Source organism: Ceratosolen solmsi, unplaced genomic scaffold (genome assembly GCF_000503995.2).
Source record: "Ceratosolen solmsi marchali unplaced genomic scaffold, CerSol_1.0 scaffold35, whole genome shotgun sequence".
Classification (NCBI taxonomy): domain Eukaryota; kingdom Metazoa; phylum Arthropoda; class Insecta; order Hymenoptera; family Agaonidae; genus Ceratosolen; species Ceratosolen solmsi.
Genome location: NW_011948423.1, coordinates 4,891,789 through 4,913,136, shown reverse-complemented (window position 1 = coordinate 4,913,136; position 21,348 = coordinate 4,891,789). Strand labels below are relative to the sequence as shown.

The following is a 21,348-nucleotide window of genomic DNA, read 5'->3' as shown; positions in this document are numbered from 1 at the left end:
TATATCGCGCAATATTTTACGTTGAGCTCCAATAATTTAGCAAATACATGAAACAAGGACAAAATAAAGTGATTACTTTCTATATATAATAAAAACGACATACACCTTTTATTTGTCAAAAGGGACATTTTATTTTGCATGATAATTATAATAATAAAATAAAAGCTTCGATACATTTTATCTATATATATTTTACAAACAAATATGCTTTGTATCCGTTTATATATGTATATATATATATATATATATATATATATATATATATAATATATATATCACATTAGACTGCACAACTACTCCCTATCCTTCCTTAGAATCTTTATTTTTACATAATTAAATGTCAAATTCGGATTCTCATGAGTTTTGCACTTTTAAAAGCTATCATCTTGTAATCAATCGTTTATAAATTTGAAAGTACATTTAATTTTTTCACATATTATCATATATATATATATATATATATATATATATAATACAAAACATTTTTACCTAATGTAGGCCGATCAAATAATTATTAAAAACCCTTCTCGTTATAAAAGCTGGGTAGACTGATGGACACCTTTGTGTCTTTAAGCATACAATATTGCAGTTCTTATCAGTATGTTTACACAACACTCTCCTTTTAGTTTAGCTACCACTACCCGGAAGACTTACAGGTTGTCCGGGTCTCTGAAATCTAGCACACAGCCTTTCTCCATTTTGCCTTCCGCTCCATAAGCTACATTTTATAGCTTTTACATACTTTCTCACAGTTTATCAATTGTGTGAACATATTTCCTAGTTTTGTGAATATTAAATTATTATAAAAGAATGTCTTCCTATAATTCATAATATATGCATGCAAATGTATATTCACTAAAAATTAAAATAATTATAAAAATTATTTAACCGTTACATCAAATATTTTGCATTAATATATAATTATTTCACTCTTTAATGGATTTTGCATTTTAATAATTTTAAAAATCTTGCGAATATTATTTATAATTATTTTTAAGTTAGAAACAATCTTACTGAAATTTATAATTGTTATAAAACGTCATACTAACGATATATTATTGTAAAAGAGAATATTTATTTATGTTATTATAAATTAAAGTTTTTGCTATGTAGGTTAATTATTAGATGCATCAATGTTAAAAAGTTTTTGTGCACAGACTATATGTAATTAAAAATGATTTGTTTCAGTTGTTTGAGTCCAAGGTCCGCATTTTTTTACGAGTTTCCGCCCAATGGTACGTTTTTATAAATAAAATAAAAAATAAAAATGCTCTTACCATACCTGAAAATTCCATACTTATAATTCGTTAAAAATATTATTCGCCGTATTTTACCTTAAAAACATTAATTGTCAATAAAATTAGTGATTGATAAAATTCATGATTGATATATTATTTTATTAATACAAAAATTAATACATTATTATTTTATCGTTTATATATGTAAATAAATACCATTATATTCTTCAAGTAATTATTTTTATTAAAATATACATTGTGAAGTTATTTAAAAATTGTACGGCAATTAATTATTTTGAAACGTTTAATATACAAATATGTGATTTTAGTATTCCCATAATTACAAATATAAATATTTAGTAATTAATTTGATTTAATGTCTTATAAACTTGGAAAAATAACAAATCTATTTAAATTCTTATCGAAAATTTAAAACTAATCTTGTAAATTATTAAACGTGTTTTTATCTTCGGTTGTTTTTTCTGTTTTGTTATTATAATTATTGGAATTACAAGAGGTAACAAAATACATGTTAGGAATAATATATTTCCTTCTTTCAAAAATATAATATTCTTTAAATATTTAACTTTAGAACAAGGACAAAATACGAGTAAGAAGAAAACAACGTTTTCAAGGATTTTAAGAGGTTTAAAGACACATCGAAAAGAAAAACATGGCCAAGTACATAATTCACCTCGTCATCAATTACCCCGAATGGGTGTACCACAACGAGTAAGAGTAATTTTTATATTACAATTATGTAAATTATAAACTCTTTTTAATCTCTTATAATAGAGTATAAAAAAAAAACTTTTCTCTCTATCGATGAATAAAGAAATATTAGTTTATTGGTATGGTAAAAGTGTGCTACATATAAAGTAATCTATCTGTATTCTATCTATTTTTGCAAGAAATTTAGCATATATTTATAAAATGAACTCATCAATTGTATTGGCATTGAAAATCTAATAAAATAAAAGTTTTTGTTTTACAATACAAGGATATTATTAGATTACTAAAATTAAATTAATTATAAAAGAAGATAAAATGTGCTATATAGACAGAGGCGTAAATCTGCATAGAGATATCGAATGTTGAACCATGAAAAGGAAAAAATTCTGATTTAAAGCAGTACGAGTGATACAACGCGCTCACAGATTACTAATAGACTCTACGTCAGCATTGTTGCCGAGAATTATTAATACTGATTACAAAGTAAGAAGATTAAGTTCTCGAGTATCGTTGATCGAGAGATCAGCAATATCTCAAAAGTAGAAATGGGATTGAGTTTCCTCATAATCAATCTCTTGATGTCGGCCCAGCAAATTCACATTAATTTTGGAATGCTGAGGCAAGGGATTATTAAATAAAAAACAATACATTTATGACTAGTTAAGTACTGAGGATGGCAAAAAAAAATTCTTGTAAATTTATAATTAATATTTATATTCAATTGGATTACATTCATTAAATATATAAAGTGCATTACTAACTTTGTCGTTGAGTCGAGTAGAAAAGGGTAGACGAGAAAAGGCCAGACCGATGCTTTTTTCGGCGCATTTCTCGTTTTTAGAAAAAAGCAGAGTTTGTCCCACGGTTTCAGCTGCCGAATCGAGTGCACTCAAACCCAAACCCCACGTTTCTCAATTGAAGATCATCCTACTGCAAATATAATGAGAGTCGTAAGAGTTGGAACTCATTACAGAAATATATTTACGTACATAATGTTTTGATTTTTTTTTTCAGTCTGAATTCTTATGGTAGTCTAAAATTTTCAAGTAAATGTAGAATAATCGAGTTTTTACGGCGATAAATAAAACAAAAACAAAAACAAAAACTTAAAAAAAAAAAACAAAAAAACAATACTTACAATACAATATTTAGTTCATTTTTGCAAAAGAGAAAGAGTAAAATGTTTGTTTTAAGGCTATAAGTTGAAAATGGCTGAAATATAGAAGTTTCTAATATTGCAACAATAAGAATTCTATAAATTTTATGTATTTAGATGTTTAAAAGGGAAACTTTTAATTAAAATGAATAAACAATCATATTTGATTTACATACTTATGGAATTGTTGAAAACCGACTATTTCCTATTCTGCAGGTATCGCTTTTCAAATAAAAATTTGTAATCAATCTGTTCAATTCGTTTAATGAAAATATTGCTAAATTGGCTTCGAGTTAGTTCTTAAGCCATTATTTTCTCAATAGAGTAGTAATATTTTAAATATACGATATATAATGTTCAAAATATACAATATTTCAAAACAATACTCTTTGTTTAATGAGACAATGAGAAATCTTATACTACAGTTTATTTACTATTATAAAATATCATTGTCTTATAATAATGTAATTTTATTCAATGAATATAATTAAAAATTCTCATATACTCAATATATCATATATATTAAGGATATCTCCTAATTTACAATCCCATAGACTTATAATTTATTTTAATATTAAAATTCAATTATATCCAAATATTATGTTCTATTAAATTTAACAATAATAATTTTAAAATAAACCTGCCTCAATTTTACACACATTCTTACGTACTTTAACAGGTTGATACACCGGATAGCGTTTTACAAAGCGGCCTCGGGATAACTTCGGATGTGGGACACACTGTGCTGCGTTCAATGGTTGATCCTCGTGATTACGATCGAGTCAAATATCTGCAAACAAATGGAGGCCCAACTAACAGTTTTGAAGAAACCATACATAGGGTATAATTATTTTATATTTCTTTTTATTCGGTAATTTGCATTTAAAAGCTTTTTCTTTTAACCTGATGATAAACATAATGCTTATGTTTATATAATTAATCTTGCAATTGCGTCTTCCAAAAGCATGAGATGAAAATTAAGAATCAACAAACATTAAATATTCGTTCTAAAATAATAAATGAAAATGAATTATAATTATTTTTAAACACGATAGAATTCAGTTGAACTATAATATTTTATATTGATTATTAGCACGTGTATTATCGCTTGTAGAATAGAATTTCCTTTAGGATTACAATTAACATTTAATTAAACATATTTAAATTAATAGACAACATTGATATTCGTGAGCTTTAAGTGAAGTAATAATATTTAGGATTATATTTTTTAATGATCTGAAATATTTCATTAATAACAATGTTTATTTGTAGTTGAAAGTGCAGGAAGCAATGAAGAAAAAAGAGCGATTCAACAAAGAGCATGAGCAGGTGGGTTATAATATATTCCCTACGATACTTATCATTCAAATTTTTAATTATATATATATATATATATATATATATTTATTTTTTTGTTGTTGTTGCTAGACAATTATAACAATTGCTTTGAAAATACCAATTATCCTTTAGATCTTTAATAAATATATTAATTTGAACGTTTTTGATAAGCTTTTGAAAAGCTGAATCTTAGGTTTTTCTACATTTGCCTAAAGAGTTTTGAAAATTAAGGATTTAAATTAACATGTGCAGTTAAAAGTAATTACAAATAATTTTACATTTTCTTATAAATTCAAATATTTTCTATAAAAATTGTGTAAGATCAACCTGCTTAGAGAGTATTTTTTAAATATATTTTAAATATTATTTATGAAGTATAAATTAAAAAGCTCGTTAGCACTGATGAATGGAAAATTTACTCTGCTAAAGTAGCGTTGATCAATTTTTTATTATTTAAATATTTAATAAGCGTATAATTCTAAAAAATTGGTATATAGTTTTTAGTATATAGCCTTTACTAGTACAATATTAAAACCCCTTATAAATAATAGAGATAATAACGAATTATACATAATTTTATTTTCCCTTCCGTAATAACTTTTTTAGAATAACATATTAAAAAATATTTTAGAGTAAGTTAAGAAAGTTGTATAATTTATTTAATAGCTACTTATATAATGCCCGAAAAAATTTGTGAAAATACTTATGCTAAAATATTGTAGTTACCAAACTTTAATAACAACATATCTGATTATTACAAAAAAAATATTTTCTTTAACCTCGAATTGTGCAACAGGTATTTATTACAAATTATTTATGCAGTATAATGTTTCAAATTTTTATATACTTATATTGTAGATGATCCCTTTTGTTTGTCTTTATATCTACAAGCGTGCATGTGTGCGCATATTTGTGAGCTACCATTAGTATAAAAAATAGTTGTTTAAGTTTATAGATGAAGTAGAATCTTTCTGAGCGAAGTGCTGAGAATTAAAATTAAATTTGTACGAGTTCAACATCATAGATGTGTTTCTCATTATTTTATAATGAATATTTCGAAACTGATAATAACAATTATTAAACATAATTTAAATTTCGGAGAACAAAGTTATTTTTAATTCATACAAAAAAAAAAAAAAAAAAAAAAAAAAAAAAAAAAAAAAAAAAAAAAAGAGGTAAAACTGGTTTGCCTATTAGAATAATATGTAAAGATAAAAATTTTCATTTAATTAAACTTTATATCGTGTTACTTATAATTTATAGACAAGTTATTTGTGGGAAATACCGATACCTTCGAAAATACTTATACAGTCATTCTCGTATTATGAATACTCCACATTATTCGTTATATTTTTATAATTTTATTTTTGATTTTTCAACTTGCGGTCATCTTGGATCATTTTTTCGAAGGAAAATAATGTTTAATAAAAGATAAAAGTCAAGCAAATGACTTTTACTATTTTGAAAGGCTTGGTACGACATTTTTCTGCTTACTATTCACAATTCATAAAAAAAATTAATCGTTATAATATACACATGTGATAAGATCTTTCGTGTTAAGATAGAGAGTCTCAGCACGTGATGAATATACTATTGAGAAAAAAGAGTGTTAAGGACTAATGTATAAAAATTTAGCCGGGGAACTTATTTTTCAGCAGTATTATTTTTCATATTTAGTGACGACCACGAGAAGGCCAAACTTGAAATACCCATACACTGTGATGAATACGCTTAATAAATTGTCGTATTTCCGTAGGCTTTGTGAAATATTGGAATTGCCTACTGAGTTTGAATATTCATTTCGTAAGTTATGCAAATTAACTTATACAGATAACGTATTTTCAATGAATTCGTGTCCAAGTGATTTACTGCAAATAACAACGTTGATACCTAGTTTCATTTAATTATTCAAATGAGCGAACGAATAAAAATACAAGTGTATATGTGCCTTAAAGTCTAGTCTGTGTAGAAGAGAGTTTTAGTGATGTGTATAAAGTTTTAATAGAAAGAACCGTTAGCTGAAGTGCTAATTCAAGCACTTCTTTATTGCTGCTCCATTAAGTTAATCAAATAAGAAAACGACGACTACGAAATTCCTTGACTACGAAGCTCTATTTTGTGCCATAAGATACGCCATCATTTCCTTCCACACCTGTCATTCGAATTAAGGTAAGCTTCATCTAATTAATAAAAGAAATGTAATTTAACAGTCAAGTTATCCAATTGTATAGTAGACTTATGCATGGTAATTAGATTTATCGCTCTTTATTTTTTCTTTATTTACGATAAGAGTTTTTTTCTATTATATATAAAAACAAAACAAAAAACAAAACGAAAAACAAACAAACAAAAAAAAATACAGTATTAACAGCTTATTGAATAAAGATTAGACAAGGCATTTTTACTTCAATTATGATTTATATATAATAATGATGCATACACTTAAATAGCTGATACTCTGATCTTATTACAAATCAAGTATTGTTAACCAATTTTAGTTCATTAGTATCCTTTATCTCGAGTTTTCTTCATAATATTATTATATTTTGTATTTGCAAAGAAATTCATCATATAGTTTAAATATTCATTTAGATTTATGGTAAATACATATCGATGAAAAATGAAAAGATAAATTAGATTAAACACCTCACATAAATCAATTATAAAACAACTTGAGCTTGTGTTATATCAACAAACAATGTAAAAATTATGTATATCATAATAACGTTCTCTATTTGAATTTTCTTAAGTAAGTTTAACTACAAAATTAGGTAAAAGCAATTAGAATTAATTAGAATTATATTATTAATTGCTTATAATTCTTTTAATTTGCTGTTACATGTTTTTCATCATAGTATCGAGTGATATTTAACGTATAATTTTAATTATACGTTATTTAACGCCGGTTATTTTATTAAACTAAATGATTGCCATAGTTATACAAAATTCTTAATTATTGGACCATCCCTAATTTAGAAGTACGTTAGTTTGTTAATCCATTCCACAATATGTGCACTATTTATATAATAAATGCAGTGGAAATGCTAATATGTATATAAAATTAAAATATTGCAACTTTAGATAAAAATTTACTCTCAAATTACCTCTGCACAGTAATTGTATTTCTACACTATTTATCTACAGTTTATTCTCTTTAATGCTTCGAGCAACAAATAAAAAGATACAAGTGGCAAGAATAAATTAAATAAAAAGAAAGATAACGCGAAAGAGAGTTTTAACGAGCATGAGCTTAGAGAAAATGTTTTTACCTATTTTGGGTATTGGTTGGAGTGTTGTTCCCTAGAAATATAACATCGATGATTTCCATGACTCATGTGCTATTTCATAAATTTTAACATTGACAGTATTTAAGCCTATCGATGTACATGTTAATCGATAATAGAGACTATTACCGCGATTGCGTGTATGCGAATATGCATTTATGCACACCTATATGAAAGAGAATAAAGTGTATGTTTATTGTACTAATGTGTACGCTAGGCGTAAATTTTATAAGATTTTAGCTTATTAGTAATTGTAAAATATTTTCGCACAGCCATGGCCACCGGAAATTCATAATGTAACGAATTAGATTTAATAAATACGCTTTTATTGCACTTCCATAAAATTAATGATTGTATATATATTTATATAGAAATAACACGTATTAGCACTTTCGTAATTAACTGGTCATTGGAGCTACATGTTTATAATCAGTGTGCGCTTAGCGAGTGTTAAAAGCACTTATTAAGTACATACAGTTACTCTGTGTGTGCGTAACGTTAGCAATATACATGACATATCAGTTAAGACAATAGCTAAAACTTAAAAAAAAAAAAAAAAAAAAAAAAAAAAAAAAAAAAGATGATTGTATATTCAACAAATATATATATTCCATTTAATTTATGCATTTAATTAATGTGGTTGTTATTTCTTTTTCATTTCTTTTTGCATCTGTAGATAAATAATTAACGATAAATAATTAACCATAAATATTATGATAGCTGGTTATAAAAAAATAATATTTCTGTAAATACAAATTTCATAATACGAAATCATCATCAATTATTCAATAAAATCGATTTTTTATATTTCTTAAGATTGATAAGACGCAAAATCATATACGTATAGGTGTGCATGTAAAATTTGCCACCTAAAATTCGCCTTTCAATAGCTATTTCTATTCTGTTTGTACATTCTGTTCAATCAAGTTCAGACATTTCAATTTTCATATTGATTGTGCTCTTTTAAATAAAAGCGCGAATTGAATAATAATTGTTTCGGCATCCAAATGCCCTTCGTGTAAGGGCCAAATGATTCGAGAAAACAGATGCTTCTTTCGATTTATTGAAATTAATATATTATAAATACTAGCATTGATATTCTATGAATTAATTTTGGAAATTATCTTACGATCACGATTATTCCATCGGCTGAAATAGAGTAGTAAATTATAATAACTTTTGCACTATAAAACACACTAGTCATAGACGAATACCATCACACGTATATAAAAGCTGATGCAGGCACCTTTATATTATCATTATATGGGCTGTGTATACTTTGGGTAGTAGCAATTAGATTATTATTTACATTTTACTTGTAAATATTCTGGCATAAAATGTACATTATTCTAGTTGTTCGCTTAAGTCATCGATAACGAAGAAGAGGAGCAAGGGAAAGGAACAAGAAATCTAGAAGTAGCGAGACTTTTGTTCTTTTTTTTCATAGTTGCTTTTCTGTGTACTTGGAAGAGGTAAAGCACCTTCTGCAGAGTTTCATTATTCGTTCGCTGATATGTAGACGTAAATGCCGCGAGTTGTTTTTTCAATGTATGCGTGTGTGTTTGTTTGTGAGTGTGTGTAAGTGCTGTACGTGCGCGAACGAACGAACAACGCTTGCCAAGCCTGAGAGAAGTTTAGTTGAATGTAACTGCTATGAGAAAAGATTTACCTAGTCAAACATAAAGAATGAAAGAGAGAAAGGGAGAGAGAGAAAGAAGAGAAGAGAAGAGAAGAGGGAGAGAGAGAGAGAGAGAGAGAGAGAGAGAGAGAGAGAGAGAGAGAGAAAAGTGAGAGAGAAGAGAGAGAAAGAGAAGGAAATGCGAAAGCCAACAAATATGAATGTAAAAGGGATGAAACATATAATCAGATATCAAATAAACAAAATGAATATTGCGATTAAACCTTGCACTTATTATTATTATTTTATTGATTAATTCCATGTCACTAGAGTAATGTTATTTTTATAAAAATGTTAACGAAAAGTAATCTTGTCCAGTAAATTATGTTCATAGTATATTTCATTTGAACTGTCTTTTACATTTTTCTATTAAAAGCACCAGATTTTTCTCATAAAAAAAAGTACTTTTTAATATTCTAATCAAATGTTGATAGATAATATTACTGTGAATACTACTTGTTTATTTAGTGTTTTATTACATTTTTAATTTAAATTATTAATTTTAATTTTTCCTGTATTAAAAATCAAGGAAATTCTTTGTAAAGGTACAAAATAAATATGATACTGTAAAATTACTTACGACTTTGTATATTAAATGTAAATAAAAGTATATTATGTCTTTGTGTATGTATGCCTGCGTGTATAAAATCATAATTTGCTATCTACAAGTTTTTATAATAAATGTGATACATGGGCATATATATAAGTAGGAATCTATAATTAAACACAAGATAATCAAATATTATCATGTGCAATAGCTAAATGTAATCTAATCATTTATGATTGCATTAGTTTTATTCTATTAATATTAATTAAATTAATTGATTCACAGATAAGGAAGATATTTACAATTTTCAGATATATTAAAAAAAGATTTATTATTAAATTTTCGAATATAGGCTAGCTTATAATAATAGTATGGAGCATATATTATTATTATGGAATAACAATATAGTATGTGTAGTTTACGCGATAATGTCCGTAAACCTACAGAAATATATAATCTTTGTATTATAGTTCGGTGTTAAATACCTTCGGAATTACCATCGATTATACATTTCATTGTATTTGTTAATGTTGTTAATGAATACTCCATCGGGAACTACGTAAATTATTATATAATTTAATTTTTAGTTATGTAGGATACATTCTTTTCAAAATTCTAGATATTTGTACATAATGTACCACATCAGTTGAATAGAAGTAAAATTGAGGATTAATATAGATTAATTAATGTAGGATAAATTATGATATTTAAAAAATAATATGAAAAAACTTTTAAATATCGATGGAATTACAAAAATATGATTAAACATTAAAATTCAAATATTCACAATAATGCATCAAAGTAATTAATTGAATTTTCCAAAAAAAAAAAAAAAAAAAAAAAAACATTTTCCATCCTTTTCCCATTTAATAAAACGCTTTACAAAGCTTTTTCAAAGATTATCAAACATTATTATTAAATGGAGCTGAACTTTTAAACTTGTCTCTCTTTTTTATTGGAGTGAATTATTACGCGTGAAAAATGTTCTGTAAATAATTATTAAATATCACAAATCACTACTTTAAACATATTTTACGTATATTAACTCAAAGAGTAAAAAACACACGCACACATATACATCCTTTATACTCAACTTTTCCAATAAAATATTGTATACTCGTCTATTTGAGAGTTGAAAAGTTTGATTATTCTCGTATTCAAATTTTTCATTAGTAGTAAATTAAATTTTAATGTTAATAAAACTCTCCGTTTATCCAATTTGACTTTGTCTTATATAATCTTTTGTTTTATAGATTTAACACGAATCGTAATAGTTGTGTTGTGTAAGTCTTTTTCTGCTATTCGTATTGATTTAATTACCAAAGTAGATTTGTCAACCAGGGCTTATACTACTTTATACTACTTTTATATTACTTTACTATTAGGGTTTCATTGAATTGTTATATTTTTCAACCGTCCATAATATGTAATGCAATATTTTAATTAAATTTTATTTTAAAATATAACTTATTTTACGCAATAAAATTTCAATACAATAAAATATTTTATTTGCAATTAATGATTTAATATTGTAGGTATCTGACATTTTTTCATTTAAATATTATAATGATATTTAATATATTGACATGTATTGTAATATTATAATGTATTTGTATTTATTATGCATATATATGTGTAATATTATATACCTTTATTTTATACATATTTATATGGGAACAAATTAATTTTTATATTTTAAATAATGTTACATACATTTCATAATTATACAGCCATAACAATAATAAATTTTAAAAGTGTCTTGATAAAGAAAACGATAAATTAAAATAATATTTTTATTTTATATAAAATGATTTTACTTCTTACAGTTACTACTCGACCGATTGTGAATTTTGTTTAAATTTCATTATTCTATAAAATATCGATATTATAAACCTGACGATAGGAACTATTCTAAATACATATCTAATTGGAAATTTTGATAAAAATACAATAATATATATTACATATTGTTTTAGGAAGGTAAGCATGGAGTCAAATTGCTAAATGCAGCAGACAATGCTGCTAAAATGAAAGGTGCCATCGCTTTACTCCTGGGAAGGCATACTTCAGAGACGAATGTATGTAAACTAATTAACTGTATACAAAATAAATACTAGAACCCAAAAATTTAATAATACATTTGTTACAAATTATGCTGTCTGTTTTTCACCTTTATAACTATAAAATGAAAATATTTGTTCCGATAATGGAAAAGGAATGGTACGATCGATTATTCAATCATTATTTAAGAAAATCTTGATGTAAATTATTATAATGCCGAGTTACGTACTATACACGTATATGTAATGTAATGGATCTTTGAGATTTGTCTTTATTTCTTGATGGTTACCCGAGTGAAGAGCGCCGACCCATTGTTCCCAACTGTTCCATTACGCAAATTCTTTATGGAGCTCCAATTCTTCGCAACACTTATGCGGAGTAACTCGTTCCATTTGCACTTGCACATGTAACTCCGACCAGTCATTTTACACAATACCGAAAGACTCGAGTGATTTCCACAGCAGTTTTCAGGAAAAATATTCTTAACAGCATACAAAATTAAAACTATAGGAATAAATACCTGAACTCATTTATGTATGTTAAACATTAATAATAACTTATAAATTAAAGTATTGTTACACGTGTATGCTTTAAAAATTTACACATGAAATTTTTACGTACGTATGCACACATATAACAAGTAAAAAATCCTTTTGTAATGAGAAAATATAAGACCAAATGTATTTGAATGAAATTATCAACTTTTCGTAAAATACTTTTTAATATGTTAAAAATTAAAATAAAGTAATAACTGAGCAAATTGTGACAATTTTATTCGAGGAATGTAAACATATATTATGTAAGTATAAATAGGAATACATGCAACGTATAATATTTTTAACCTAATTCTATATATTAATTATTTTTTTATATATAGATTTCGTCACTGCGCACCTCATTTTAATACATTATTTACTTTATTGTACATTATTAACCACTTTGTAAATTAAGAGTATATATTTACTGATAAATAACAAATTGCATAACAACTAATGCTCTTGTTTGAATAATAAAATAACTGATGCATTAATTGTTGGGAGTCATAAATAATGTGTCTCTATAAAATAATAATGCCGAATATTAAATAAGGAAACTGTAACTTTGTATATTCATAACGTGAACAATTATATTATTAATGTATCGAATACTATATCATATATAAATTAAAACTTTAAATGATTATAATTGACTGTAAAACACGTGATAATTTTAGATGAAAACAAATTTTGCTGACTAAACGTCATTTTGACCAATTCTTTCTTACGTATACAATTTTTCTTTCAAGCGTTTTAAAAACATATTTTAAAAATCATTTATTTAAAGTGATAGAATAACTGTTTAAGTACAATTTTTAATTTCGTCATTTAATAAAAAATGTAAATTCTCTGTATAATTGTTAAATATACATAGGTGTCTGAATTAATATTTATACTAATATTATATTCTTTTTATATTGTTTGTTTTTAAACTACTTTAAATAGACGTTGTCTATCATTAATTTCTAAAACATATGTCACCGAAATTTATTTTTCAAATTATTTACAAATCTGCACGATCATACATTTTTTAAATTATAAACGAAATGGCATAACAGAAATTTATGTTAATAATTAATGAAATTATTAATTAAATAAAACAATTTCAAATGATTATTTTGTTAGTAAGTTTAAAAATATTCTTTTCTACTGGAAAACATTGCATCCTTATGGTTTAAATAAAATTTAGTGAAAAAATAAAAATTTATTTTTATTGAAGATTCTACGGGACATCCGGCAAGGATTAATGCAGTTAGGGCGAGATGGTCAAGGACAATATCCAGGAGGTAAATAATTAAAATTTCCCTTTCACTACCATTGAATGTAATAAAAATGACAAAATATTTTCATTATAGTCTATTATTACATGATTTCAAGTTAAGAAAAAAAAAACAAAAAAAACAAAAAAAAAACAAAAAAAAAAAAAAAAAATGTCAACATTATTTTGCAAACTTATTTAAGAATCAAGTTATAAGAAATGCTAATTAAAATGAATAAACTTATTAAATAAAATATAGTAGATTATAAATCGTATTCTCAAATTTATTATGAAATTATCGAAAGGCATTTATTAATGAAGAAAATTTCTGCAAAAAGAAGCGATTGTCCCATATGTAATTCGCAGTTATTATATATTTATGAACCTTTATAATTAGAATAATCTCGTTATCCGTTAGTTATAACCGCGTAAAGGATTATGAAAATATATAGACATAACTTTTTTCTATTTCTATCTTGTTGAAGTATACCCATTATTATATTTGAAAATCTTAATTCATTTTTCTTCGGATAAAAATTAAAATGAATGTTCGAGTTTAAATTTAATTGCTTTGAAGATATACGAAAACTTAGTTCCAAATACCATTCTTAAAGGATTATAAAGAAGTACAACAATTATTGTCGCTTGTAAATAGATTGATAAAAATATTGTGCAAGCTTAAGTTATTTGGACTGACACGCAGTGGCTCGGGTAGCAGCATATTTTTCACTTTATTAATGAAGATATTTATCATGACATATTATGTTTGGCTTCAAATATATAAATAATTGTTCGAATGGAAAATCTTGTACTCATGGATAATCTGAAAAATACTATAAACGATAAAGTCCCTATATATTTTATAAAAAAAATTCATTGTAATATTAGAATATTGTAAGCGAATTATGTATTTCATTAATAGATGATACATACATGTACGACGAAGAGGCAAGATGCGGAGACTTAAGAACATTAGAAGTGGTAGGTGGAGGAATCCAACACTGGTACGATGAACCTCCATATGAATCCGATCCTGAAGATTTTTTGATGGGATGTAGTAGCAGTGAAGCAGATACAAGTACAGCCGTAGAAAATGACAGGTAAAAGGAGAAATAACGATATAAGTACGTTGAAAGCCGTAGTTCTAAAAGCTAAAATGTTAATCAACGATTAAGTTGATAATAACAAAGCTATATGACGATTGGTCACTTTTCTATTTCAATGCAAATACTTAAAATGAATTTCTACATTTTTCAATTGCTAAAGCTTGAGCCAACGTTGTTGTTTCACTAGGGGCTGTTACACAATGAATGTTACTGCGGAGAATCACAAAGAAAGTATCATTTCATTACGCACAGCTGGTGATATAAGCCTACCAAAAGGGCGATCACGAAAAAGCCAATCCACTATGAGGGGACTAATTGTTCCTCAAGGACATAATAATCCGCCTACCATAATACCTTTAACGCATTCGAGAGCTTCGCGAGAAAGCGGCGAATATGCCAGTAGCGACCTACAGGTTACCATTGCGTTAATAATCGAATGCTTTGACATTCATTTTGCTTTATGCACGGTATAATATTTTCATTCTCGTTTATATTTGTAATTTTAGAGTCGGAGTAGCGACGAAGATGATAACGAAGAATCACCTCGAAGCCAAAGTACCGATTATGAGGATACGGAAAGGATTAGGGTAGGAACTGGCAAATGGCAAGCTAAGAAGCGTTTGAACATACCAGCAATATCGGCAGTACGTATAATTATTTTTCCTCGTCTAAAATTATCTTATTTCTGTATATACGCTTTAAATACTTTTTACCCCATAAAATTATGTTCTGAACAATGTAGTGACGTAAAGAAGATTCTATCTGGCGATTATGTCGTTTTTTTTTTTTTTTTTTTTTTTTTTTTTTTTTTTAGAATATTAGTATACAGTATATGATAGATTATAGTATAGTTTAACAATTATGAAGCTTTAAGTTTATTCATTCATTTATAATAAGGTCATAATATAAACGAACTATACAAATACAAACTCATATGTATACACACACACATATATATATAGTGAAATTAATATTGTCGATGATATCGTCGTTTATAAAACAAAACGGATTCATACAATCGTATGATTTTAATTTCACTATGTGAATAAACCATTGAACCATTAAAACCATTGATGTCGGTTATTATTATTATTGTATTAATTCAATATATATTAGAAAGGAGATGAAATATTTAAGAATGACTATTAATGTCGAAGAAAAAGGTTAATTTTGAATTTAAAATTTAAACTGATTTTTCAAGAATTTTTGCCCCGTTATATAGTATGACTATAAGATTTGAAGTTTTAGATATTTATGGAGATTTTTTTTTCTTTTTTTTTGTAAATCACGAGCCTTCTTAGAGCTAGCTTTATCTCTAGCCATACTTCATCTATCATTCATTACCGAGATGCGATGAAATAGATAAACTTCAAAAGTTTATATATATATATATATATATATATATATATATATGTAAGAATATTTCACGTTTGTTTTAGCTGGAAAATTGTGAAAATGAGATAAGGGTTGTAGGCGGTAATACTAAAGTTAACGTAAGTGCAGCTGCGAGTGGTATCGTTGGCCGAGCAAGGACTCTTCGCCAAGATGTTCAACGGAAAATTTCACGACTAAGGCAGCAGCGCAGCTCGATAAGCGATGCAGCTTTTCCGTGCAGTGCAAGTAGCGTCGAGAGTCTCCCCAGCGGTAGTGGCTCCAGTAGCACTCAAGCCCTCGTGCGCGTCGATAGTAATCACAGTTCCATATCCTGCGAAGATCGAGAGTCGAATAGTTCACAGCGTGTTGAGTTGCAGCCACCAACGGCATCGAGCACATCCTCGAGTACTTTTGGCCCGATGCCAGTACTCTGTCGTGCTAGAGCTCTGGTCGATTGCATGCCTAGTCCTTATGACAAAGAGGCTTTGGCTTTTAAAGTATGTATAAGGGCCGATTACTTCTTACGCTAATAGTTCATTCTCGTCCCATTCGCTTATTGATTAATGTATTTTAGAAGGGCGATACGATCGATGTACTACAGATGAATAATAGTGGTCTTTGGAAAGGTATGGTGCACAATCGTTTTGGCCATTTTAAATTTATAAACGTTGAAATTTTGAACGAACGCTTCACTCGACGTGGAAAATGGGGGCAAAAATATAGGCAGAAACCAGGTTCCGTACCTGAGCTTCTACAGCGGATGAATTTAAAGGTAAATTTATGTATTATCAATGACAATGCAATTGTCGGTTCAAATAGTTTTGCCAAATTCTTTAATCTTTCATTGTATTATTATTGTTATTGTTGTTGTTATTATTATTATTATTATTATTATTATTTATTTATTTATTTATTTATTTATTTATTTATGGTTTGTTCGCCTTTAAAGTAAAGCTATATTAAAGCGTAAAAGACAATTTAACAAAACTTATTTTAAAAAAAAATTATCTTCAAATTTATGTAAAAGTTTGTTTACGAAACAAACCATAAACGGATTGCTTTTTCTCAGTTTATCACCAGTATCGTTAGGTTGCAAATATTTCATTTCCTATTTATTATTTCGTCCATATGTAATAACGAATTTTACATATTCTCGTCTTAGGAGTACATATCTATATTTTTACTGAATGGTTACGAAGATCTTGAATTATTTCGAGAGTTGGAACCAGCCGACCTTGACTATCTACGTATCCAGCAACCTGACCATCGAGCCAAGATTCTCACAGCTGTACAACTACTACACGATTTACAATGTAAGTGGAAAAAATAAAAATGTGGGCTTAATAGATTAATGTATTAATTTGTTGTCTCGTTGACAGCGGGTAGCGAGGGCGAGGAATTAGCCGGATCAAGTTCCGACGAAGTGTCCAGCATTGATTTTGGTGTATCGCGACTGGGGATAGGAAGAAAACAATATCAACGATCAGAAAATAATCTTAATGCCGAGTCGACAGATAATAAATCGACTGAATTTCAAGCCAACGTTCCACTTCATCTTCCAGCACCAGGCACCTCGAGCTGCATTGGTGCTCCGATAGATCAGTAATTTTCTGTTCTAATCATTATATAATCACTTATCTCGCCGTCCTATCTCCTTGCTAGTTACTAGCTGCTCTTGTGATAATTGTAATTTTAATAGCACAAAACGTTAGGACTGAAGCATAACACTGTCATCATAAAATATATCGATATTTTGATTAACAATACAATTTAATCGTTTTCACTCTTCCAATACTACGACCTAAGTGTTTTTACATAATTAATAAAAATACATAGATAAAGACTGTACTTAAACTTGCTTACTATTAAAATATTTCTAATATTCGTTTTAACTTTTATATGACGTTCGTATGAAACATTTTTTTTAAAATATTTAAACGTTTTGTGCTATTACGAAAATGACGAAAGGAAGATTAAGACAATCTCCGCCCTCGGGTGCGTATAACCCGAATATGCCATAATCGCCGGTGTAGTAAATTGAGAATCAAAAAGTTCTTGATCTATGTATCATCATATTTTGTATATACCACCTTTATTGCATTCTTCTATATCTTTAATTTTACAATACCTTGTATTAAAGCTACCTTTGCCAAATTTCTGACTAGATTTTAAGAACTAACAATGTATGTGATGATACTGTAACACAGCAAACGGGATCTTTTGTACATCTTTGTACAGTGTAAAATTTAAAATTAGTATTAATACATAATTATTGTTTTCGTCTTTCATTATCATCGTTAATCTAATCATTACCATTGATTTATTTATTCCTAATCATTACCATTGATTTATTTATTATTATTAATTATTAATTATTAATTATTATTATTATTATTAATTATTAATTATTATTATTATTTTTTATTAATTATTATTATTAATTATTATTCATCGAACGACGTAGTCGTCGTTGTCGTCATGGTTATAGACATTATCGTCCAAGTCATCGTCATTATCATTATTATTGCCATCTTCATTATTGTAGTTATATAACGAATATTGTTGTAAATAGAAATTGTGCTTCTAAAATATTCTATAAATAGCTCCATTAATTAGATGTAAAGGTAATGACGGTTTGCAAATATGTGACATTTGAACCAGTCACATTTCAATTTAAGTGGTATTATAATTATTATTATCATGAACATCCTAATATTCGATATGTAATGAATATTGTTTTTAATAATGTCATTAAGAATATAGTAGTAAAATAGCTATATATAATTTTAAACATTAAAAATTTATAGTCAACAAGTATCATTGTTCGTGGGAGCAATTTGCCTTTCATTGTAAAATAAAACTGGCAATATAAGGAAATCATGTCTCGTGAATGCCTTTAATCATATCATTGAAAGCGATAAACGTAAAAGCAAGAGAAATCTCTTCCTATTTTCGTAAATACATCTGACGAAAATTGATTTTTAATCTGAGATGTATTTCCCCAGTCGCTTTAATGATAATGCAATTTTAGCCAGAGATTCGTCTTTATAAAGTCGATATAAGCCACTTAAAGCAATAAGCAGTATTGTCATTTGATGGACGAAAAAATTCAACGAAAACATGTTTAAGACGAAAATCAAATTGAAATAATCTTGAATATGCGCTTTTTAACAATCAAACAATCACGAAATATGTCTTTAATATTAGGACTTTATTTCATTTATCATGAAGTACTTTCAGATAATTACAAACATGTAATTTAGTCATTATTCATGTTGTCTTAATATTTTATATTTAATGTTTTAAAACGTTTCTATTCAACATTTATACAGCGTCGATCGCAATAAATCACTAAATAGTATCCGATCCATCAAAAAACAAAATAAAAATATGTGTAGGCAGAGTAAAAATGTTAATTAGTCACAAGTTTATTATGAAATGTGTATAAATATAATAGACAAGATAGTGATTTATTAATATAACAAAATAGCTAAGAAAAATATGTTTGAAAAAGTCGAGCAAAATGTTGAAAAGTTTAAGATATGTGAAAATTATCATAAAACGAATAATTACGTATTTCTTTATTAATTAATCCGCTAAAATTAATGACAATTAGATTAGATCAAATGAAATGAAAGTGATTATACATTGAATGAGAGACCTAATAATGAATTATATATAAAAAAAAATAAAATAAAATAAAATAAATAAAAAGAAAAAATAAAGAAAGATAAAGGATCGAGTTAGTAATTTACAATGTTTAATTCATCGATGATCTAGTCTATTGTGATAAATAAAAAACAACAATTAAGAACTTTTGTATATAAGGTCCAAGTTTTTATCTAGGCTGATTTTTATATTTATTAATTGTGAGATTAAAAGACTCTACTGCCAGTTATGCATAATTACGAATCTTATTTTTTTTTTGATGTATGACTAATAGAAAAACAAATTGTTAATTTATTAATTGTGAATAGAAATAAATGATAAATGAATCAACTTTAACAGTGTCGTGTCCATGTTATTTAATTAGGCAATCATAGGTACTTCATTGATATTCTATCTTTCAATAACATTGAATTTCTCACTGTTAGTTAAATATATAAGATTTTAATGAATTTGTTCGATTAGAATAAATTAAATAGAAATAATATAATTATAATATAATATTAACATTTCTTTTTCGTGTATTTTCTGTGTAAATTTTCTTAATGATGAGTTATGTTGATGAGTTATTATGCTGCGTGAGTGACGATAGACTGTGATAAAATACAAAATTCGTAAATTTCATAAATTTTTCGCTTTGCTAAATTACGGAAAATTTAAAAGGCAAGTTAATTAGAATCCAATTGACAATTTTAAACGCTCAATTATACTTTCTATGAGATTTATGATGAATTTAAAATAGCCTTTTTACAGCATAATGGAACATAAAGATGGAAATACTACTGGTAAGATGTGCAGCGGAACACAAAAAACGTAAAGCATGTCTTTGGCTTATGCGATAATATATATTTACATGTGTTATCATACCCGCTTATACAATAATTTTTCACGCAGTAATGTGTTCAGTGTTTTGGAAATAAGTGGTTTACGTCTCCACAAACGCACGCTCGTTCTATTAAAGCGTGCATGTATATTTAATATAAGTTTCGTCCTTGATGTTAAGTTGAAAAAATTGATACTTATTTTTTTAGTATACACTGTACTTGAAAAAAAAAAAAAAAAAAAAAAAAAAAAAAAAAAAAAAAAAAAAAAAAAAAGCACGTATAGCCTCTTGATTACAATGACGTTCGGGAGATGAAAATCATAAGAAATATGTCAAATTCTATTTGAAAAAAAGTAAATAAAAAAGCGACGATTAAAGATTTACAAACTATTTACATAAGATTATAGTAAATTTGAAGTTTAAAAATATAATTTTTTAAAAATTGTTTATAACATTGATGTAGCACATGTATTTCATTTCCTTAATAGAAGCTTGGAATAAAATTTGTTTTTAATTGCAGCTTATGTAAAAGTAATTTAGTCTATGTATAC

At 26.6% G+C, this 21,348-nt stretch overlaps 1 protein-coding gene across 1 annotated transcript in view; it reads left to right on the top strand.

Annotated features, from left to right (window-relative positions):
* LOC105362408 (SAM and SH3 domain-containing protein 1) overlaps positions 1-18,604 on the top strand; it is a 29,076-nt gene extending 10,472 nt beyond the window's left edge. The window contains exons 5-16 of the mRNA XM_011499849.1: positions 1,189-1,235; positions 1,831-1,970; positions 3,806-3,967; positions 4,399-4,455; positions 13,790-13,856; positions 14,751-14,928; positions 15,122-15,347; positions 15,441-15,578; positions 16,374-16,805; positions 16,883-17,080; positions 17,471-17,621; positions 17,688-18,604. Coding sequence (XP_011498151.1) covers positions 1,189-1,235; positions 1,831-1,970; positions 3,806-3,967; positions 4,399-4,455; positions 13,790-13,856; positions 14,751-14,928; positions 15,122-15,347; positions 15,441-15,578; positions 16,374-16,805; positions 16,883-17,080; positions 17,471-17,621; positions 17,688-17,914 — 2,023 coding nt within the window. The 3' untranslated portion in view covers positions 17,915-18,604. The remainder of the gene's footprint in view (positions 1-1,188; positions 1,236-1,830; positions 1,971-3,805; positions 3,968-4,398; positions 4,456-13,789; positions 13,857-14,750; positions 14,929-15,121; positions 15,348-15,440; positions 15,579-16,373; positions 16,806-16,882; positions 17,081-17,470; positions 17,622-17,687) is intronic.
* Positions 18,605-21,348: the final 2,744 nt, after the last annotated feature.